The 23011-nt window shown below is 51.9% G+C and overlaps 1 protein-coding gene across 8 annotated transcripts in view; it reads left to right on the top strand.

The window, feature by feature from the left end:
• ERI3 (ERI1 exoribonuclease family member 3) overlaps positions 1 to 23011 on the top strand; it is a 131249-nt gene that overhangs the window by 40861 nt on the left and 67377 nt on the right. For 7 of the 8 annotated variants that reach the window (XM_010847806.1, XM_010847812.1, XM_010847805.1 and 4 more), the window contains 2 exons: positions 327 to 386; positions 4605 to 4696. In XM_010847806.1, the coding sequence (XP_010846108.1) occupies positions 327 to 386; positions 4605 to 4696 (152 nt within the window). Of the gene's footprint in view, positions 1 to 326; positions 387 to 2439; positions 2730 to 4604; positions 4697 to 23011 lie in introns of those variants that run through there. The other variant, XM_010847808.1, reaches the window with a different exon arrangement.

Below are 23011 nucleotides of genomic sequence, written 5' to 3'. Positions count from 1 at the left end.
CTGGCGGACTACTAGCACAGTAATTCGGGAGGAGTTATTGCACCTACTGAATACAAAAGATGTGTAAAGTCGTATTTTCTGCAAAATGAAAGCTGAAAACAGGTCTGAGACCCAGCCCATGCTCCCTATGTGGATATGTACCCGCATCTCGGGGCAGGAAGTTGTGGGGGTACGTGATCCCCAAGGCTTCTGCCAGGTTTGGAGCCTACAGCTGTGCAGGTCAGAGGCTTTTACTGTAGAAGGAGGAAAACAGAAAAGACTCCAGTCCAGCTTTGAGTTCCTGCATCCCCGGTTTCCACCCATAGGCTATTTCTCTTTCCTTTCAGCTCACCGGGATTATTCAAGCCATGGTGGATGGTCAGCCAAGCCTGCAGCAAGTGCTGGAGGTAGGTTGAGTGACCTTTAATTCCTGACCTCTGACCCCTTCCTGCCACCTTCCTCTCCCTCCCCTCCTGAGAATGTAGCCATGTAATTTGACTATGATTATGGCTTGATTAGAATAACATTTGCTGTCACATCAGTGACATGCTGTTGAGAGTATTGAACCATTGATCTGTCATCTCCAGCTGTTCCTGTCAGGGTTACTGACAAGATGTCCGCGCGCCCCCGGGAGTCGGTGGAGGCCCCGCCTGCTCGCAGCCCGAGGCTGTTGCTGGCCGGTGGCTCCGGTGACTCGGGCAGCCTGCGCTGGGAGCAGGGGAGCCGAGCTGCGGCACTGCGGGCGGCCCCGGGGACTGGAGGTGTTTTTGTTTAGCTTTAGTGTTGGCTTCTTGTGGCATGTGAGCACTTCATTAACTCACCCAGAACTCCCCATTGATGGCTTTTGTTTGCTGTCAGCTCCTCCAGGAGGTGCGGCCGGCCCGCCTGCCCCACTGCAGCTTGCCGCTGGATGCATTGTGCCTGTCAGGGGTGCGGAGGCTGCACTGGGTAATGATTCCTAATCAGAATAATTACAACAATTGCCTATGTGAGGAAAATCAAATTAAAGGCTTTAGAACCCTTGGCAGAGACCACACTTCTGGGATATTCTCCTTGGGGAGCTGGAAAAGGTTAAGACGCTGCTTCTCGTGCTCCAGCCTAGGGAATCGGGAAGCCGTGCTTGGCCTCAGCTCATCTCCCACCCCCGCTGGCCTGGAGTTTGCAGAGAGGGAGAGAGCCCCCCTCCCCTTCCTTCTCTAGGGGGAGGGGAGAGGCGAAAAAGCCTGTGGATCGCATTAGGTGCTTTATTTATCCTTAAGAGCAACACGCCCAAAGCTGTGCCCCGTCGCAGGAGCAAGCCGTGTGTCTGGGAGGACAGCAGAGCCACCTACGCTGGAGGGAGTAGGGTGGTGGCAGGGAGAGGGAGGACGATCTTTTTCTTGAGCCCAGAGGGCCTGTCCCATGGAGGAGAGAAATGCAGACTGAGTTTCCTGGGGCTCCTCAGGGTGGAACTAGGGCCAGAGAGACAGGTCTAGGCTCACCCAGTGGCCGAATATGTTCCTGGTCCCAGGGAGCATGCAGGCCCAGGTTCTGTGGCTGGTCAGGCTCTTGAAGGGTTGGGAGAAGATGAGCCCTGAAGTGTCTCCCAGCCCCACTGACCCTCTTCTTGGGTGGGGAGATTCACCCCTATGACTAAGGGGTCTCCTCAGCCTGGACTGCTCTGTCCAAGACCAGACTCAAGGAGAAAGAGGGGACCCTTCCATCCCTGTCTTCCAGCCAGCATCCCAGAGCGAGGCCAGGGGACAGGCAGCTTTTCCCTGGAGTGTCTCTGGCTGGGATCTTGGGAGGAAGATGCTTTTTCTGGGCCAGCACCAAACCAGGGCTGTTGAGGTTATGGAGTTTTCTCCTGACTGGTGCTGGTTGAGGGGGAGGTTGGTCTTCAGGAGGCTTCCTCCTGCTGACCCCGAGCCAACCCTGAAACAGGGTACTCAGAGGAGTCTGAGTCTCACCCAGTCTCAGTGTACTTTGTGGGTGAAGAGGGGAGATTGCTGGCATTGAGGGAGTCTCTGGGGGCTCGAGGAGACCAGACTGGGCTCTGCTTTTTCCCATGAGTCCTGAGCTGGTTAAAGAGCTGAGGAGCTAGTTCTCATCCTAACCAAGGCCTTGAGCAGATGGCCAGATGGGTGTTTGTTCAACACATTTGTTCTTAGCCGGTCTCAGACTGGGCTTCTCCACACCTTCAGTAGCCGGGAAGGCTGGCTACTGCGGGTTGTCTTGGTGGTCCCTCCAGCCACCTCTCCATTCAAACAGAGAAGGGAAGGAAAAGGACAGGCTTGATTCCAAACACATGACTTCCCTGGACAGCCTTGTAGCAGAAGCTGCTCACTGAATACCTGCTGCATGAGTGAATGGCCTTGGCCCTAAGCTTCCAAGGAGCAGTGAGTGCTTCCCATGGTAGAGGCCTGGTCTTGCTGGGCGTTGCCTCCTGACGGTCCTGTCCTGTCCTGCTCTCTTTTCCAGGACCACTGTGCAGGAGTTGGGGCGTTGGGGAGCCCCCTAGCAGGTGGGGCACTTACCTTGGGGATTTAAGGCCAGTGAACCGGAGCGAGATTAGCTGACTTAGGGAGCTCCAGGTTTGCCTTACCTCTTTTCTTATGTAATGTCTACCTAATTTTCTTTAGGTGACCCTAGGGAAAGGATGCATGTGTGCATGCATGTGTGTGTGTGCGTGTGTGTCCGTGCAAGGGCTGGGGCCAGAGTGGCCCAGGAGACACACATTCAGCAGTGGAACGTCCAGAATTTAGCTGCCGGGGAGACCCTTGCACTGAAGAGGATGCTCTGGGGTGCAGACTGTGAAGAGGGTCTGCAGAGTCTGGCCCTGATGTCCCAGGAGGTAGGGCTGCCGTAGCCATGAAACTGCATGGGACCATCGGCCCTGCTCCAGGACTGCTTCAGCTGGGCCAGACCTCCAGCATCTCTGAGGATCCAGGAAGCCCAAGGTTATCATGGGCTCTCCATTATCTGCTGCATACACAAGGCCTTCACAGTCTGGCCTCCCCCAGCCTCATTTCCTGCCCTTCCTTTCAGTCACTGCAGAACTCCAGTCACATTACTTCTTACTCATATCTCAATCAAGAGATCGAGAAGGGACTGTGCTGGGTTAGGGATTAGGACAGTGAATAAGACACCTTAACAGCCCCTGCCTTCATGGTGCTGATAGTCTGGTGGGAAAGGCAGAATTTAAACAGACAATGTTGCTCAGACATTCTGCTTCTGAGCAACATTGTCTGTGCCTTTGCCTCCTGTCCTGTGTTCCAAGCTGTCAGGCAAACTCAGCCACCCAGCCACTAGTTCAGTCATCTTTATGCAGCCTTTCTGATGCCTTTCCCCGTGAAAGCTGGGGCTGGCCTCCACCTCTTCTTGGTCCGATGGCATCCTGGGTGCTTCTCCATTGATGCCTCTGTTGCATTGTATTAAGATGATCTGTCTTCCTCCCCTTCCCAGCCTGCTGTCTATTTTTAGGTAGGCACTTAATCCATTATCACATATAATTCACAAAACAACCCTGTAAGGTTAGTCATCCTACCTCGTTTTATAGATGAAGGAAACTGAAGTTCAGAGGGGTTAAATGACTTTTAAATGACTTCTCATCAGTGACACAGCCAGGATATAGAAGAGCCAAGGTTAGAACCCAGATGTGTCTGATTTTTCAATCCCGAGTTTCTAACGACTGTGCGATATAGCCTTTAAAAATAATCCCCCTGTGTGAGTGGCACAGCAGTGTGATCTGCTGCACTCTTGCCCCATGCCTGGGATCTTCTGAAAAGTAGGCACTGCTTCGTGAATTCTTTATGATAATTCTCTCGTTATATACTGATTTTAATATTTGTACTTGCAGTGTGAGTGCAAATAATAAAATGGATCCAAGGGATGAAGGGGAAGAAAGACTTAAAATGTCTTTAGGAGCAGTTTCTTTCCCTGTCTAGGAATTGAGCTCAGCCTTCAAAAGATTCTGCTGAATTTGAATCCCCAACCAGGAGGAGAAAAATACAGATTCTGGGACCAGTTGATGAACTTCTAGCGACTGGAGCAGGCTGTGCTTTCCCAGTTGTCAGAATAGGGCTACAGCCCGGCAGAGGAGCCTCTTCTGCTAGCCTCTTGGGGAAAGTTAACTTGACCTTCGTTTGGAGAATAAGTAAATTAATACATTTGGTTAGTAAACATTTGGTGGGAGGGTGGAATGACTAAACAAGCAAACGATCCTATGGAGTTCCCTGCTTGGGGGCCTCTTCCAGCCTGTTCTCATGGTCCAGGCCAACCTGTGTCTGTGCTAGGCAGTACCTTTGTTTGAGGACCAGAGGTATTTGGACTGACCTACTGGCTTCTGTCCTTATCCTGTCCAGGGTGGGCTGCCAGGCACCGGGAGAGTGGAGGGGCACCCTGCCCCCCACCACCCCTCTAGCACTTGGGCTTGTGGGATCTGCCTGCAGGGATCATCCTGCCAGGGCCTCCATAGTTCTGAGCCAAGGCTGAGAGCCCAGAGTGGAGCTGTGGTAGGATAAGATTACAGTTTTCTCCTGCTCTGATTACAAGCAGCTTATCTGCGTTTCACTGTTGTGGCTCTTCAGAGACTCAGGGAAAAAAAAAATGGAAAATCTCATCTGTTCTTGTTGTGTACTTTTCAGAGGGTCGATGAGTGGATGGGGAAGGAAGGGCTCTTAGATCCAAACGTCAAGTCAATTTTTGTCACCTGTGGAGACTGGGACTTAAAAGTCATGTGAGTATGAGCAGGACTCCTTTGCTGACAGGGCTCGGAACCTGCGGGACCAGGTTTTGCCTTTTACAGTCTCAAATGTCCAAACCTACAGGGCAGCTGGGTCAGGCAGTCTTGGATCTGGGGGCTGGCTGGGCAGAACGAGGGCTGGGAGCTCTGCCTTCTGCCTCTGGATGGACCTTTCCAGCCCTGCTGTTGCCTTCTTACCTGTGCTAGGAGAGCTCTTCCTATTGTGGGCTACACGTTACTGCCCTGAAAGAAAGGAGTTAAAAGAGGGTCTTTAATTTTCTTCTAAACCAAGTACATAGTATTTACTCTTCTAAATGCTTTAGAAATAGTAATTCATTTACTAACCCTTGGGACTCTTATTATTCCTATTTTATAGATGAAGACATTCAGGCGCAGAGAGGTTAAGTATCTTGCCCAGGGACACACAGAGCCAGAATTAAGACCCAGGCAACCTGGCTCCAAGGTCCATCTTCCTAACCATGATGCTATGTTAGGCTCTCATGTGGGATGCGAGGCCCTGATGATCCCACAGAGAGCCCAGGGTGGGGATGGGAGAGGGATGCTGCTGCCGGGTCACCAGCCTCCTCTTTTCCTCCCTTGTCCCCACTGCTTTTTCTCCTTTGTCTCCTGGTCTTGTCCCAGTTCTGGAAGACAGAGCTGGTTCCTTTGCTGGGTTGACACTTCGGCCTCTTGTCTACCCTCATGGATACCTGGCTTCAGAAAGTCCCCAGGGAACGAAAGCAGGGTGGAGGTTGGGCGGTAGGGGGGCGCTGTGTGCTGAGCACTGATAGGATCCATACCTCTGTGATCTTTGTGACTGAAGGCAGCAACGAGCATTCTGTGTGTGTATGTGTGTGAGTTTTTGAGCATAGGATGGGGTATTGGTGGGGGTGGGGAGCCATGGCTCTGGAGTGACATTTCCTTCCAATTCAGGCATTATTTTCTCACCAAGATCCTTTTTATGCCTTTTGCTGGGCATTGAGGTGAAGTTCTGCACCCGGGTGGCTGTCTAGCCTGCTACTGGACCCAACCCTCTAGGTGAGGCGGGAGGAAGAGCAGGCCCAGGTCACATACTCGCCCGCACACCTGTCTCCCCCAGGCCTGAGATCATGTGTGTGCACTGACTGCGTACCACACGCTCCAGAGCTCCCCGTGACACTCATTGTTGGGGAACTTACAGGGGCTGTGCCTGGAGGCAGAGCTGAGTCAGGGGACGGTTCCGAGGAGAGGGTGAGGAGGAAGAATGCTGTTGCTCTGGTTTACAGCGTTCCATATCCTGAGCAGCTCTGAGCACTCAAGTGAGAAGGGACTCCTGGGGAGGGAGCTCCAACACAGGAGATGGTATCCGGGGTGGGGCAGGGTACAGGCTGACACCCAGGGTTCTAGGGCTCGTGTGGCCCAGGCCAGAGGCCTGGTTTCTCTAGTTAGCTGAGACTCCCGCTCTCCCAGTGGCTTTCTCTCTTTGGCGTGTTCATGTCCCAAACACCCAATTTCAGCATCTTCTGTGATAGGGGTGAATGGCGTGTGCTTGTATGCGTATGTGAGAGCTTTCCTGCCCATGATGTTGGGGACTATCTGGCTGGGCCTCCAAAGCTTGGGGTCGGTTTCTCCATGACAAGGAGAGGGGATGGCTGGCATTGGAAGCCTTGGCATGGCGGGCCCTGGACAAATCTTGGTGACTTAGGAGGCTGCTTTGCATCTTGATGGAACTGTTGTCATCAATAAGAGGGATCGGGCTGGGGAGTCAGAGCACATGTGAAAGGAAAATCAGATGTTAATGAGCACAGTTTCTGGGTTACTCTTTTCCTTTACCTCCTGGAGAGAATCTGTTTCACTTTTTTATTTTAACTACTAAGGGAGTGAGGGAATAAAGGAAAAAAAGAAAACGTGAAAATGACAGCTAACATCAGTTTCAAGAACTACGTTTTATGTTTCTGATCTTATTTCTTAGTTGATATTTCTATTGTAACATTACTACTCTATGATGCCAAAAGAATTTCATTAAACGGAAGAAATTAAATCAGTTGGGAGATGAAGGAAAAACAACCAGTTAGATTGGCAGAATCTTAAAATCCATAACTTGTTTAGGCACGGAAGGTTGAAGTGTGTTCCCCCAGCATAAGTGCCAGGGCCTCTGAGAAAGCAAACAAATAGAGACACCGTCTCTGCTCTCGAGGTAGCTCATGGTACAAGCAAGGAGCAAGGGTATAAAAAGGAAGGGAAAAGAGTGATGCATGTATAACAAATCAGGAATAAGAAATTAAGGCACCAGATACAAACAATACACCCTTTTGAAAGTGGCAGTGACTGTGATAAAGTACAATTTTTAAACGTGTTAATGAGCACATGCCATGTGTCTCTCAGTCTCCTACCTGTCTTCTTGGGTAGGAGGTGGTGTCTCTCTTTTATAGGTGAGAAAACAAAGGCAAATTAAAACCTGACGCTCAAATTGGTAGACCCAGCTAGGCAGAATGGAATTCTTAAGGCCACATGGCTTCCAGAAGAGATGACTGGGGCAGACTTTGGCGGCTGGTTTGGGTCTGGCTCGTGAAGGCCAGCCAAGCTCTGGAAGCGAGAGTGCAGGGAGGAGTCAGATGTCTGGTGGCAGGGGCGGGGGGAGGAGAGCTCTGTGGCCGCCTTTTCGAAGCAGGATTCCCGTAACTGCTGGGAAGGCTCTTAATTAAATGTGTAACAAAATAAAAACAGCCAGAGAGGAAACCTAAGCAGCGCTGCGTGACGGCGCACAGCTTCTCCGTGTTCCCGGAGCCTCTTGTCAGATGGCTCTCGTCAAAAGCATCACCTTCTCTCATGCCTGGTAAAGCCTGCTGATGAGCCTGACAAGGGTGGTGGTAAACTGACCTAACAACTTGTTAGTATGTGGCTCACTTCTTGTTTTGACATCTATTTTCAAATTTAAGTCTAAGGAACTCAGCAAATGTTTTCATTTCCCACTCTAGTCTCTCCGAGCCACGCTCCCTCTTGTTGCTGCTCCCCCCGCCCCTACCCCCAGCAGCCTCCCTCTCCCTGCAGCCAGCTGCACATCACTTTTGTTGGAAAGGGCCTGATTAGTGTGGCACTGAGAAATGGGGACTGAAGTGGCAGTGGAAATCCCACTGGAGAAAAGAAATCTCCCCCCATCCTAACAAATTAATTTTGTGTCCATCTTTTGTCAGCCTGAATGGGGTGATACTCAGGTTTATGTGGGCTTTGAAGCTGTCGTCACAGATTCCGCTCAGGTGGGTTTTAATACAGTGGGTGCAGATTTCATTTTCCTTCTAAACGTTTTTAAGAAACGACACTTGTGGTTTTGGCTCTTGGTCGGCTTGCCTTCCCTACCTGACCTGCCTTTCCATTGCCTTACCTGTTGTTTCCTGAAGCTCCTTGTAGAGTTTAGTGTTCTTTCACAGTGTTCTCTCTCCTCTGCTTATCCAGGCTCTGTATTGTCTCTGTAAAGGGCGTCTGTCTTTGGCATGGTGGGAGGATAGGGAAGATGCAGTGAGGATGGACATCTGCACAGGCGCTGCCTTTGAGGAGCTTACCTTTTCACCTGTAGTTTGGAGACATGGGTTTGCCAGCTGAACGGCCGGAAGACCCAGTCAGGAGGCATTCTAGGCACAGGTGCTTAGAAGCTAGGCCACAGGGTTTCGCAGTGGCTTGTGGGTTTAAGAAGAGGAGCAGATCAGGAGGACTTGGGTTTGTGGAGTGGGCTGGGGGATAAGAAGAGCTGATATGAGGGTGGACCTGGTCCTCCGTGCCTCAGGGGAAGAGGCCCTTTGGAGGAGGGGGTCAGGATGATCAGATCCCGCTGTGGAGGAGCAGGATCCAGGGGTCCACTCCGGGTCTGCCGGGAGTGCCCTCATGCAGCTTCCCCTCAGCTTGGGAGCAGGGCGTTTTCCTGCTGTTGGAGGCCAAATGTGTGAGTGCAGGGCTGTCATTTGACTTAGGTGTTTCCCCTGCTCTCCTTGTGCACTTCGCATACCACACCCCTCTGTTGGTCTGTGCAGATGTGGACCAGAAAGTCTGGAGATCAAAAGATATTTAACATTTAACATAAGTTTGTGTGAGACCATCTGAACTAATATTTTGCAACGAAAAACTCAGCCACCTGGGTAGCAAACAGTTTGAAAAAATAATGATAATTTATAAGAATGGCAACTAGGGGAGAGCTCTTAATACTAGGCTGTCTAGCTAAAGAAAATGAGATCTATTTCAGTTACTTCCATACTCGGACATGAAATTTTTTGTATTATTTTGTTCTTAATCCATCATGAAGAAGACCCAGTCAGGAGGCAGGTGGAAGCACCTCTGTGAAGTCACTCCTGAATTCACACTCCTTTTTTTTTTTTTCCAGATGATTGAAACCATTCTAGACTACATGGCTCTCCCTTCTTGTTTCAAGTACAGACAAACATTGTCTCTGAAAAAAAAAAAGATACTTGCTCAAATTATCCTACTTACTGTTTGTTTTGGGAATACATACTCAACAGGGACTTGGGCTTCCCAGGTGGCACTTGTGGTAAAGAACTCACATGCCAATGCAGGAGACAAGAGATGTGGGTTTGATCCCTGGGTCAGGAAGGAGGAGAGCATGGCAACCCTCTCCAGTATTTTCGCCTGGAGAACCCCATGGGCAGAGGAGCCTGGTGGGCTACAGTTCATAGGGTCACAAAGAGTTGGATACAGTTGAAGCGACTTAGTGCGCACGAGTACACACACACACACACACGCGCACACACACACACACACACACACACTCTGTCTCAACAGGGACTGCTGAGGGTCACGCAGCCAGGACGATGGGAGAGCAGAGAGTGCTGTCTCCTGGAGAGAGGTCCCATGGCAGAGGAAGCACATGCCGGGGAGGACTCTGTGGGGTACACAGTACCTCGCGGGATGTGTAGGTGGCGTCTGAAAGGCTTGCTGGGGGTCCTCCTGGGCCCTCTTGGCATCTCTCCTCAGCCTACTTCCTCCTTCTTGAAGCACTCTTCATTTCTACTTATGTCTCCTGTTTCTCTGACTTTTTCCTTCCTTTTCCTATGATTCTTTTTTCCTTTTCTCTTAAATTTGGTGTTTCTTAACTACTGGCATTTCTTTGATCTCTCTCCTAGCTGTCTTTTCTTTGTATCCTACACACTCACACTTATGGGAGTGATCTCATCTATTTCTCAGCCTCAGCTATTCTCTGTATGCTGTCTTCTCATCTTTTCCTGTATATGAGAAATGGAACCAACATGCAGCAGTGATCCCACTGGAGAAAAGGAATCTGTTCCCTTTGCCATCTGAACTCTGAGCCTTCATATCCAGCTCCTCTTCTCTATCTTACCTAGATACCCTTAAAGCTTGTGCTTAGTTGCTCAGTCGTGTCTGACTGTTTGCGACCCCATCAACTGTAACCTGCCAGGCTCCTCTGTCCATGGGCTTTTTCAGGCAAGAATACTGGAGTGGGTTGCCATTCTCTCCTCCAGGGAATCTTCCCAACTCAGGGATCAAACCCACGTCTCCTCTATTGCAGGTGGACTCTTTACCTGCTGAGCTATCAAGGAAGCCTTAAAATTTAAAGCTCAGGTGCTATTTTTTCTCCCAACACCTTGTCTTTCAGCATTTTCTTGAATAATGACTCACTGGTACCATCTACTCAGTAGTTGTGTCAGAAAACTGAAAATCTTCCTTGGTTCCCCCCTCTAGCCATAACCAGTTAATTGCCAGACCCTATGATCCTTTCTCCCAGAGGTTTCTCACAGTTGTTGCTGCCTTTCCAAACCCACTACCCCTGCCCTAGTTCAGGTCACCCTGTTCTTCTTGGATTCCTACGAATGTCTTCTTGCTCATTGGTCTCTCCAGCTGTCCTGTTTCTTATATTTCTTTCTCCTAATTGTAGCAGATTACATCATACCCACTTAACACACTTCAAGGCTTCCCCTTGTCCTCTAGGCAAAGTCACACTGATTATTGAAGGTTTCAAGGCTCTTGTTTATTTCTCTAGCCTCATCTGTTGATGCTCTCTATGTACTCAGGCTCCCCCTACCCCTAGCCAGGTGCTCTAACTGGCCAGTTCCTAAGGATCCCTCCTAACATCTTTTTTTAGGTGCCTTCCTGTACGTTCCTGGAGTACATGTACTTATTCTTACATGAAATTGCGTTGTAGCTGCCTAGACTTGTCTGTCTCTTTCCCTAGATTGTGTGTACCATTATAACCCCAGGACAATGCCTGACATGTAGTAATTGTTCAATAAATGTGTGTTGAATAAATGACAACTAAGGCATGGAGTGGGCCTGTAGAATCCCTGCCCAGGAAGAATGGCAGCGGGTGGTAGTGAGTGGATTCAGGGAGAATGGAATGGAAGAAAAAATCTCAGATCCTCCTGCCCCAGACTGAGTGTGAGGGGGTAGAGGACTGCACTGCTCATGCCAAGAAGCTCCTGGGTTCCCCTGCCAGCACTGGATGTTGGGCCCTGCAGGGGGGTACTGGGTGAGATGGTGCAAGGGCCTGGGTGAGGGGGACAGGGCTTGGTCCTAGGAGCAATGTGAAGGGCTTTCTCTGAGACATTTGTGTCCCCAGGACTGAGGGCTAGAACTGATCTGGAAAAGTGACATCAGATAATAAGGATAGCCAACATTTATTGACTACTTACTACATACCAGGAGTCCTGCTGTGCTATTTATGTGTTATCTCATTTAATCCTTACTGCAATCCTATGAAATAAATTATTTTTTAACACATGAGGGAGGAAACTGGGGCACTGAGAGGTAAGTAAGTTGTCAAGGGCACACAGCCACTTTGTAGCAGGGATTTGAACTCTGGAAGCTGCCATGTTTGACCGCTTGGGTATCTGACCATCTGCTTCTGTCTTCCAGCATGGCTTTGGGCTTGGTGGGAGTGCCCTTCCTCCTCCCCTTTGTTTGCGCTGAGTGACAGAGCCTTGGGATGTTCTCTGACACCCTAGGCTTCTGGTACCTGGCTGGCGTTGGTTGGAGGGCTGGACCGTTGTGTTCGTTTTGCTCTGGGAACGTGGTTGGCCAGGAGATGTGGTGGGGGATGGCTTGGGGCTGTCTGAGAGGCTGCTTGCTGATCTACAAATGAATGGATCCTCAGATCATTGCCAATATTACTTTGGAAACCTCTGTTCTATAGTATCCTTGGAAGCACGTGGGGCATCTCATTGAGTCTCTAAGCTCGCGAGAACCTTGTCCATGGGTTTGCCAGTTGGTCCCGGCACGGAGCTGTATCACCTTTGATTAGCAGCCTGTTGCGGGGAGGGGCTCGAGTCAGAACTCCCTGGCAGTCCTGACTTGTCTCATTTCCTGATACTTTTATCTGTCACTGCAAGCGCTTGGGCTCCCCTCCTGAACTAATTAAGTTTGCATGTGTTTAGACACATTGCCAAATAGGGCTTAGCAAAGCGGAACTGAGCTACATCTCTTTCTGAGTAGGGAAGGAAGGATATATGAATGCTCCACCACGAGGGCCAGGGAAAGCGTGGACGACACGGAGCCTGTGTGTACAGATGATAGGCATTCTGCCCTGGCCTCCCTGGGACACAGCAGGTCTGCAAAGCAGCCTTCTGATTGGCTGGCAGCAGCAGCTGAGGGCCCACCCTCCATCTCTCTAAGTGAACTGGGTGTTCTCAGAGGGCCGAGGATGGAGGATAGGCTCTGAAGTAGGATTTTTCTCCCAAGCACAAGCAAAACTGAACAGCAAGTTTAATGCGACTTGTAGGGTAAGGTTCGAGGCCTGTGTGCTGTTTGCTGCCAGCCTGAACCTACCCAGCTCCATGGCCTAAAACCACCTTTGTGGCTAGCAGAGTGCAGCCTCTGCAGGGCTGTGAGAAGTACGTTGGAAACATGGGGCACGTTTTCCCTTTTGCCTTGAAGACCCCAGGCCACTTTGCTCAGTCTCAGGATCGCTGTGGGGGAGAGAAGAAGTGTTGCTCAGGATCCCCCCACCCTGGAGGTGAGGTTCAGCCTAAGGGGTCAGTGCAGTGCGGTGTTGCCCACATGTTTCCACGTTAGACTGATGCCTGCCTTTTCCCGAGTGCTGGGTAGCCCGAGGTCTGAGATGGGCACACATACTTGGGTCCTGCCCACACAGCTGCAGACGTGGGGCCTTCCCACGTTGTGGACTCCTCCTCTGAGGTAGGGAGTGAGGGTATTTCCCATAGAAAGCAAGAGAAACAGCTGATTGCCATGGTCAGCGCTTTGATATAGCTGTGAAGCCCGTGGGTCAGCTTCCTGGCCACGAAGAGGCTCTCGGTAAGGCGAGATCAGCTCAGAGTCAGGCCAGGCTTGCACTGCACACCATGTGTGTGGGTGGGCTGGGGAGGGGCTTCTGGAGGTTGTATAGGAATTCTGGGCCTTTGAGCTGCAGCCTGAGCCCAGAGCGAACAAGAACCAGACCTTCTGCCCTCCCTTTAGTTTCCCTAGAGCCCTCTCGTCAGCAGAGGTGCATTGGGTTAGCCCCAAGAAGGCAGATTGCGTTGATGGGGTCATGTTTCAGCTGCAGCTAATCCAAGTCACTCGATATAAATCTCTCCCTGCTGCCTCCCCACTCCCTCCCATCCCCAACCCACAGACAGGGAAATGAATCCTGGCCCTCGCCCTGAATACATCATGGCAGGCCTGCCTCTAATGAGAGAGGGCCATTCATTGTGGGGTGAAGCTCCCTGCAGAGCCTGGGATGCCATTAATTAAAGAAGAGCCACCTGAAGCCAGTCGTGCGGCGCAGCCTGCCACGCTCAGATGGAGTGGTGGTGGGGTAGCCTCGTTAGCCTGACAACTCCTCGGGCCCAGGGTTCCTGGGTGCTGGGGAGCGAGGGGTGCCCCGCCTCCACCTGAGAGCTCCGGCCTCTGGAGCCAGCCTTCTCACAGATGTGGGCAAACCCCTTCCTGCACCTGTCCTGGGGCCAGGACCTGGCAGGAAAGGGGCTGCTGACGATGGGCTCGGCTAAGGATTACCCATCTCCAGCGTGTGGGCCTCAGGACAGGAGCAGGTTTCTGTGAAGTCCAAGCAGGCTCCTGGCTCCCAGCTGGCGCTCCTCCCCACCTTTCTCCACGTGGTCCTGGAGCTGTGGGTCGGCAGGCCATGCAGCCTGCAGCCTTCCCTCAGAGCCTGAGTCCAGGGAAGGACTGGAGGGACCTTTGGCCTGCAGGGACACTCGGGGAGAAAGAAGCTCTTCCATCAGGTCTGCGGGCACAGCCCCTCCCGGGCAGATAGCGCCTCTGGTATTCCAGTTTCTGGGCATTTCTAGGCTGCAGGGTGGGGCTCCAGTGGCAGACTCATCTCCTCTCCCCCTGGGAAGGTGTCGGAGGGTCTTAAGCACTTCAGTGGTTGTGGGAATCCCTGGAGTGGGAGTTCTGCTCAGTTAAAACCCTGATAAAAGACGGAGGTGTTTATGTAGTGGCTGGCCAGGCGCTGAGATGTTTCTGGTGGTGGGAGCCTGCTGTGGCGCTGCTGACTAGACGACTCTTTATTGCTTCATTGGTCCTGAGGTGAGTGTGGCTGCCAGGTGTCTGGTCCCCAATCTGATGGATAGAGTGCCCCTCGACCATCCTTGAGGGTCTTACCGCCTCCTTGCTGGCAGGAGGGGCCGTAGGCACTTGGACCTTGACCGTCACCTAGAGCTGGAGTGGATCAGCTGGTCTCTGCCTGGCTTGTCAGGAAGACAGATGGTTTCTGTGTCTGTGGCTCTTCTGGGCAGTGTCTGGAAGTCTGGTTCTGTGCTCCATGGAAGAACCTGAGAGGCTCCTTCAGAGAGCCTCAGAACCAGCAGGGCATGGCTTGACCAGGGTGCCAGCTCTACTTCTGTGGAGTCTGCGTGGTCTGGAATAGAGGCTCCCCCTGAGACTCAGGTGGCACTGCTTTGTGTTTTGAAAAGTTTTGGACCTTCACAGGCCTTGGCCATTAGTCTGGGTCCTTCTGTCCTCTGGCAAGGGCTTCCCAGATGGCGCTAGTGGTAAAGAACCTGCCTGCCAATGCAGGAGATGTAAGAGACGCAGGTTCAATCCCTGGATTGGGAAGATCCTCTGGAGGCGGGCATGGAAACCCACGCCAGTATTCTTGCCTGGAGAATCCCATGGGACAGAGGAGCCTGGCAGGCTACCATCCATAGCGTCGCATGGAGTTGGACATGACTGAAGTGATGTCCTCTGGAAAATAGAGAGTGAAAAATGGGGGGCTTGTGTCCTGAACTCCAGGGAGAACTGAACTTCCACTGTTGATGCTAGAAAATATTTTTGTATGGGTGAGATACTTTTCGCGTGACTCTTGAGACCCAACTTAAAAAAATTTTTTTTTATTGTGGTTTCCCCAGCAGTCCAGTGGTTAAGACTCCACACTTTCAACACAGAGGGCTCAGGTTTGATCCCTAGTTGGGGAACTAAGATCCCACATGCCGTGTGGTACAGCCAGAAAAAGGAAAACCAAAAAAATGTTATCTTTTTAGAAATGGAAGTATGAAATAGGTACAGTAGGGTACATCCTGTATACAAGTGTGAAATGGTCAGCTCAGTATATTGTTACACATGTACACACTTGTGTGCCACCCAAGTCAAGGTGAACTTTTTGCATCATCCCAGAAAGTTTCCTCGTGCCCCTCTCCTGTCAGTAATGCCTACCCTCTTCTAGGTAACCACTACTCTGACTTCCGTTACTTTGGGCTCATTTTCTTCTTTTTGGCTTTCATATACATGGACTCATACAAGATACACTCTTTTGAGTCTGACTTCCTTTGCTCAGTGTAATATACAAGAGATTCATCCGTGTCATCGTTGGTCGTTCAACCTATGTATCGCTGGGTAGGATTCCATTGTATTACTATACTGCAGTTGGTTTTTTTGTTGGACTATATACCTTCTTTTGGTCTTTTCGTTCATGTTTACCAAATGAGTATGTGAAGGTTCAGTCTAATACGAGCATCTGCCTAGTCCTGTCAGCTTGTACTAATCTCCCTCGTCCTTTTCAACCTAATTCCAGCCCTTAGACGTGTGGTCTTCCCTGTGTCTTGTGGAGTCTGCACTGGCCTTCCCTCTTTTCTGAACCCCCAATGAGAGAGGCTGACCCCAGGGCTGTGGAAGTGGCCTTTGAGCCCTAGTCACCCATTTATTTATTCTTTCGACAGATATTTATCGAGTGTCCATGATATGTCTATACTGTTCCAGGTACTGAGGACTTAGCAGTGAACAAAGAGATAAAACTTCTGAACGTCCTGCCTTCGGGGGGCTTTCATTTCAGTGCGTGCAGCCAGCACTGCCCTGTCTTTTGGACGCTGATGCCAGGAGACTTGGAGTCTTGTCTAGACTCCTTTGTCCCCTGGGATTCTGTAGGAGCTGAGTGGCAGTGGCCGTTGCCACCTTGACAGGGCCTCTCTCAGACTTTTGTGGGCTTTCGTCTTCCTTTTTTGCTGCTACTACTGCTTGGCAGTGAAAGGGTTTCTCAAGATTGGCACATCCTTCCACTATCCTGGAGTCTGATTCCCTCTGTGAGAGGAGAGAATTAATCTCCAACTTTCCATGCCTGTAAGGTGAGTGACCTCTGTTTTGTCAGCGCTCGCCAGTCTGTCCTCTAATTCCAAGCCCGGGTAATGTAGACATTACTTTGTGTTAAAGCAAACCACCAGCAGCTCTCTGGAGAAGGCAATGGCACCCCACTCCAGTACTCTTGCCTGGAAAATCCCATGGATGGAGGAGCCTGGTAGGCTGCAGTCCATGGGGTCACTAGGAGTCAGACACGACTGAGCGACTTCACTTTCACTTTTCACTTTCATGCATTGGAGAAGGAAATGGCAACCCACTCCAGTGTTCTTGCCTGGAGAATCCCAGGGACGGGGAGCCTGGTGGGCTGCCGTCTCTGGGGTCGCACAGAGTCGGACACGACTGAAGCAACTTAGCAGCAGCAGCAGCAGCAGCAGCAGCTCTCTTAGTGCGGATTCTGTCCTGATCTAGGCAGCTCAGAGAGGATCTCCTCACAGGTGCTCAGGCACCTGAGCATCTTTAGTCCTGAATGGTGTTTGGCAGGTTCAAGGAGGGAGGATGCCCTTCCACTGTGTATTCCCTAACCACCATCCATGCCAGCTGCTTCTGAAATTGGTCACTGTGATCAGGCTCCTGAGAGCACAGAGGAGGCTGTGAACACCCCAGTGAGGAGGAAGTCAGGAAGCAGAGGGCTGGGAAGGTGTGGGCCAGGGAACCCAAAGCTGCCGCTGGCAGAGTGGCCCATGCCTGAATGATCTGTAGACTCTGGGGGCTTAGCTCTGTCGGGCTTTGGGAAGGGCGCCTATGAGCAGGTGGGATAAATTCTGTATCCCTGGCTAACGGGTGACACGACTCAGACTTGATAGTTCTGTAAAACTGTTTCTTCCAAAGCCTGCAAGGATGTTGGTTTGGGGAAGAAAGCCAGCCAGCCTAGAGAGTCCCGGGAGCCTGACAGGCCTTTTTCTCTGCGATTCTTTCTTGCAGGCAGCCCGAGGCAGCCTGTCTCTTTGTTAACAGAGTGACAGCAATGTGACACCATGGAAATAATTACTAACAAATCACGGTGCTGACTGCAAACAGCTCTCTGTCTTCAGAGGCATGTCAGGGTGCATTAGAGCAGGACTGGAGGAGCGGCACGTGGGGGCTGAGGCGCAGCCTGTGCTCAGACGCTCTCCTCTTCTTCCCCCACCCTGACCCCTTGCTGCTTTGTCTGACTTTCCTGCTCATGGCCTTAACCCACTAAGTCAGCCAAGGGACCCACTGGATAAGTAAGTGGCATATGGCTTCCTCTGGGCAGGTAGCTGGGACTCCCATCTTTGCTAGGGAACACCTGGGTGTGATGGGATGGTTAGATAGCGTCACCGACTCAACGGACGTGAATTTGAGCAAACTGGGAGATAGTGGAGGGCAGAGAAGCCTGGCGTGCTACAGTCCATGGGGTCGCAAAGAGTTGGACACAACTTAGCGACTGAGCAATGACAGCCTGGGTAGTGATGAGATCCAGGAGTTTATCTGTTATGGGGCCCCCCGGAAGGGTAGAAGGGTGCTCCATTTTTGATGACTGTCTACCAGTCGGGACCAGCTTCACCTGCTGGTGGTTTTGGTGTGATGGAGAGTATTCATGCTAGCTGGACCCATAGTCTGGGAGAAGCTTTACATCTCAGTATTGGCTCTGCTCCCTTCCCCCACAGCCCTGGATTCTTCTTCAATTGCCATAGTCAATTTTGGGTAAGTCGACTTTGTCCATTCCCTCTTGGTTAGCAGAGTGATTGCTCTGACTGTCAGGGCTGTAAATAATGTTCTTGGTGTGTGTGGCTGGAGGCAGCCGTGTGGGGTGGGGAAAGGAGTGGAAGGAGGAGCAGCACTCCGCTGGCTCCCTCGCTGGCCCCCCTCCCCTCTCATACAATATTTATCCAGGGATGGGAGTCAGATGCAGCGACCTCAGGGTCACCCAGTTAAATAGCTTCTGAACCTCCCTGCATTCTAATTGCTGCAGTTGTCCTTTGCTCTGGAGACTTCTCCTCCCCATTGTCTGCTGAGGCATACGCTAATGGCTCTCCTCCTGGCCCTGCTGGGAGGCAGATGTGGGCTGGGGCGGTGTGGAGGGAGGGAGAGTGCTCACTGCTGCCTCCTTTTCCCCGGGGAGGAGGGAATCTGGGGCCTATTAACAAGTGGCTTCGGCATGGAGGAACACGGTCCCCTGCCTTCCTGCTGCCGCCTCCCCAGAGCTGGCTGGAGGAGACCCAGGAGGCGGGCCTGGTTGATGGGCCAAGGGGTTTTGCCCATTTCCAGTCCGATAAGCAGAACTGTGGGACTCGTGACTCCTGGAGGGCACAATCCATGGGGTCACAGAGAGTCGGACACTACTGAGCACGCACACGAGCGCCTCCTCTATATAAGGGCAGGCCCTTGAGTACTTGGCTGAGGAGCATCATCCTGTGTTTCAGTGGTCCTGCTTCTGTGGCTTGGAGACTTCTAATGAGTGGTATTTCCTATTGGAATATACTCCATTTTGCCCATAGATTGGCCAGATGCAAAAGCCTCCTTGGTCTCTGGTTGGTTTAGATGATTGATGATGGTAGCAGGTGTGCTGCAGTTGGTGATTTAAGAGTGGCACGTGCCATGCGTCTTCACTGGGACCTTCCTGTAAATGTCAGTTACCACCCATGGCAGTTCTTGTCTTCCGAGGAAGACTGTTGGAAACTACCATTGAAGACACTAGCCACTGTGTGTCCTGGAAGAATATTCCAGCAGGAGCCTAAAGTGAGCCCCTGTTGAGAGTTGCTCTAGGCCCAGTAAGGACTGTGCTGGGAACTCTGGGGACCACCAGTGATCGGGACAGAAGGAGCAGCATGTGCAAAACCAGTTGTAGGCTAAGTAATAAGTAAGGTAGAGCTTGAGAGCAAACACTACAAAGATACACAGTGAATGAACCCAGAGCAGCACAGTAGAGGTCGAATGGGTAGTATTTTTAGCAGGAAACTTTAAAAAAAATAAATGTTAAAGAAAGCCCAATATTACAAAATATATAAAAGTTGAGCTGTTCTTTTTGAAGCTGGAGCAAGACCCTGCCCATTCTTCCTCTTCCCACCCTCACCAGTCCACAAAGTAGCTTCATGTCCCTCCTAGAACCCTAGAGCTCGGGGGAGCACAGTTGAAAATGCCCACCAGAAGTGTGACTCTGTCGGCTAGGTTACACATTCTGAAGGAGTCAGGGGAGCCAGGATCAGGGCAGAGGAGATCAGCGGGGTTCGGGGAACAGCTGTGTCCTTGAAGCAGAGGTCAGGCTGCCTGCTGCATCCCGAATGCTTGCAGGATGCTCTCTGTGGAGCCTCCAGAGGGCATTGTAGGCCAGGCAAAGGGCCAAGGGCCCAGGCAAAGGGTCAAGATGGCGATAGGCCAGATGGAGACTCTAGTGGGGGATGAGTGAGGTATCTTGGAGACCGCTCAAACTGCTACAGAGCGCCTGAGCCGAAAAAGCAAATAGCTCACCATCTGAGACACTGACCAGAGTGCGCTGGAAACCTCCCAGCACCTGCCCACCCTCCTCCCCCAACCCTACTCCCTGCTGCCTACTGGGGCCTCTGCCATTCCACCTGCCCAAGTCCTGGCAGCCACTCCAGCACTTCTCGCAGCCACACAGGTGGGCACCATGCCCTTTCCCTGGAAGAACAGCAGCAGGAGAGGCTCTGGAGAGGTGCCCGTCTTATCCTTTCACTGGAGAGGGGCTGGCGAGATACACAGTATTTGATTTCGTGGCGTTTTTGTGGCACTGGGGAAGCGCGTGTTATATGTTCCACAGGGTGTCTGTGGCTCTTATGTGCTGTGTGTGGTTATTTATATGGGCTCCACGAGGGAGAAATGGGAATAGCAATAGGCGGCAAGTGGGCCGGAAAGCCGTGGCGCAGGGAGGTGCACTACACACATGCAGAAGCTTTTGGAACATCTGCTTGCCTGTGGGGATTTGAGGTTGGTTTTCTCTGGGAGGATGGGCAGCTTGGCCTACGGGGCGTCCCTCTGCACCCGCCTGTGTTCTGGTTTCTGTTTGGGAACTCTCCAGAGCAGCATGTCTGGGAACACTTCCAGCTGTGCTGCCAGACCCAGACGCAGGTGACGGCCTTTAGTCTGTACCATAGGGAAACCAAGAGGAAATTAAATGTCATTTGCCCCCTGCACAGCAGGTCAGTGCCAGATCAGACACTGCTGATCAGAGCTGTATGGAGGGCACCCAAGGGAAGGCTTCTGCCTGCAGCCATGCCCTCTGAGCCGTGGAGACTCCCAGGTGATGGCCTGGCTCATGCCCAGTGCTTGCTTTGCCAGGCTGGGTTCACCCTGGCCCGGGGCCCAGCCCTGTGCTACATGGCAGCTGTGGCCCCTGCCAGCCAGAGGTGCATGTGTCTCTGGGGGAGGGAGCGGAGGGGCAGGGCAGGGCAGGGCCTGGCAGTTGAGGGCACTCAGGAGCCAGTGAGTGGTCAGCCCCTCCTCAGAGAGGTGTGTGGTACTGTGGAAAGAGCAGGGCCTTTAGAAGTGAAGGAGACCTGGGTTTGAGTGTTGGCTCCACTGCCTGTGTTGTAGGATCTTGGGATGACATGACTCCCTCCGCCTCCATTCCTCATCTGTAAAATGGAGAGTACAATAAGCTCTGGCTCCTGACATCCGTGGCCGAAGTAGCTTCCTCTTGGGACTTACTGGCGCTCCGGTTTCCTCACCCCACCTCTCCTAGATCTGGAACAATCTAGGAGCCCTTGCTCCTGGGCTCAAGTGAAGTGAGCTGGCTGAAGTTGCTGGGACGTGGAGCAGGGAGGGAATGAGTCTGGCCGACTGGTACTGTCCCTGCACCAGGCTTTTCTTCTTGTCCATCCCAAGGCCGTTAAGAGATGAATACGGTTGATGGTGGTCACCTCCTGCTGGGGGGCTCAGCTGGCTCGCTCCAGCTTCACACTTGCACTCCCCTTCCTCTTTGGGAAGACCTCAGGCCCTCTCCCTCCTTTGACCTGAGTCTTAGTGGCGGGCATAGTTCTCGGTTCTGCAGTGGCATTTATTCACAGGGCTTTAGGAAGAGACGTTTTAATACTGTGAGAGTTCTCCCTAGAAAACTCCCCACCCCACCCCCACCCCCATCTAAGGCATGGCTGCTGGTGGTGAAATTCATTAGTGTTCCCTGACAGGCAGTGGCGACAGAGGCGCACGCTGTCTGCTTCCCGCTCCCTCGCTCCCGTGCTCCTGCTTCACGCACACTGATATTTAAAGCTGATGGGCTGCTTATAGACTTCTTGTACCATGACAAGTTTGGGGAGGGGGGTGGGGGAGGAAGAGACAGACAAGGAGCCAGCTGTCACGCTGGTATTTCAAACAGTACTCTCTCCTGACCCTTTGCAGGCTCCGGCAAGTGTATCATCTTTCTGAAGCCTGTGGTTGGAATTGTAACCTGCAGCCGTCCCAGAGGATGGGGGCAAGTGTGGGGGCCAAGGGGGCCGAGAAGTCAGCAGTGCATCCTCCCAGGGCTGTGGGCAAGCAGAGAAGAGTGGAGGGACAGGGAGAGAGAGAGAGTGTGTGTGTGTGTTAGAGCAGAGGGGATTGAAGCTGAATCTTTGTGAGTGCTCCCCAGCATTGCCCTCCCATCCCTGGAAATGGGATGGCCTTCTCGCAGTAGTCTCTCCTGGAGTGATCATTAGCTTCATGCTATGGTTATCTCCTAGGTGGTCCTGAAAGCTCTGCATCTCTAGGAATCACAGTTGCTTGGCCTCTGCCCCCTGAGGGTCCTGGATCTCAGTGATACTTGTAAATATGTGGTTTCAATTGAGGGAGAAAGTTCTCCCGCTTTGTGTGTAAACTGGAACCTTGGCTTTTGTTGCCGCCTATGTGCATGCTGAATTTTTAGATTTGGACAGTGAGTACCAAGGTGCCTTCTTACCCACAAGTCCTCCCCTCGTCCCCAAGCTTCCTGGAATTCATTCTGGCAGCTGTTGAGTGGTTTTGGATTTCCCTGACTGTCATCCCCAGAAAACTTCCCCAGGAGCCTTTTCCTGACCAAGGCACTGTCTCTCAATGCAGGCGGCTTGGAAGCGTCTCCAAAGGCAGTTGCAGGTTTGGTCTCAGCTGACCTCCTTACAGCCAGGACCCCTTCTGTAAGTGCTTATTTATGAAGTGTTTCCCTTGGCTGGCTCCTTTAACCTGCACAGAGCGGGTCATGGAGGTGAAATAACTTGCCCGAGGACGCATGGTCACTTGACCAAGTTTTCTCCTAGTGCGGCAGAACCACAGACCTGGTCCTTTCCCCCATCAGGGGCCCTTCTAGCTCCAGGGTCTGCAGTGGGGGACGTGATTGGGGAGCAGAAGTGACTCCTCCACTCCCTGCTTTCTTAGCCTTGTCAATGCTGTCAGTACTCTGTTGGCTTCCTCACTTTCAGCACAGCTGTGTGTGTGTGTATACACTCATGTTGGCTTCCTCACTTTCAACACAACTCTCTGTGTGTGTTTGTGAGAGACAGAGAGGGGTTACTCACTTCCAGCACAGAGCTGTGTGTGTGTGTGTGTGTGTGTGTGTGTGCGCGCGCGCGCGCGCGCTCCTTTTGGCTTTCTCACTTTCAGCACAGCTGTGTGTGTGTGTGTGTGTGTGAGAGAGAGAGAGAGAGATGGGGGGGTTACTCACTTCCAGCACAGCTCTGTGTGTGCGTGTGTTTGTGAGAGACAGAGAGGGGTTACTCACTTCAACACAGAGTTTGTGTGTGTGTGTGTGTATGTGCGCGCGTGCGCGTGCTCACTTTCAGCACAGCTCTGTGTGTGTGTGAGGAGGGGGGTTACTAACTTTCAGCACAGCTCTGTGTGTGTGTGTGGTGGGGG

Source organism: Bison bison, unplaced genomic scaffold (genome assembly GCF_000754665.1).
Source record: "Bison bison bison isolate TAMUID 2011002044 unplaced genomic scaffold, Bison_UMD1.0 scf7180017864256, whole genome shotgun sequence".
Classification (NCBI taxonomy): domain Eukaryota; kingdom Metazoa; phylum Chordata; class Mammalia; order Artiodactyla; family Bovidae; genus Bison; species Bison bison.
Note: the sequence above shows the minus strand (reverse complement) of the source record. Positions and strands in the feature narration are given on the sequence as shown.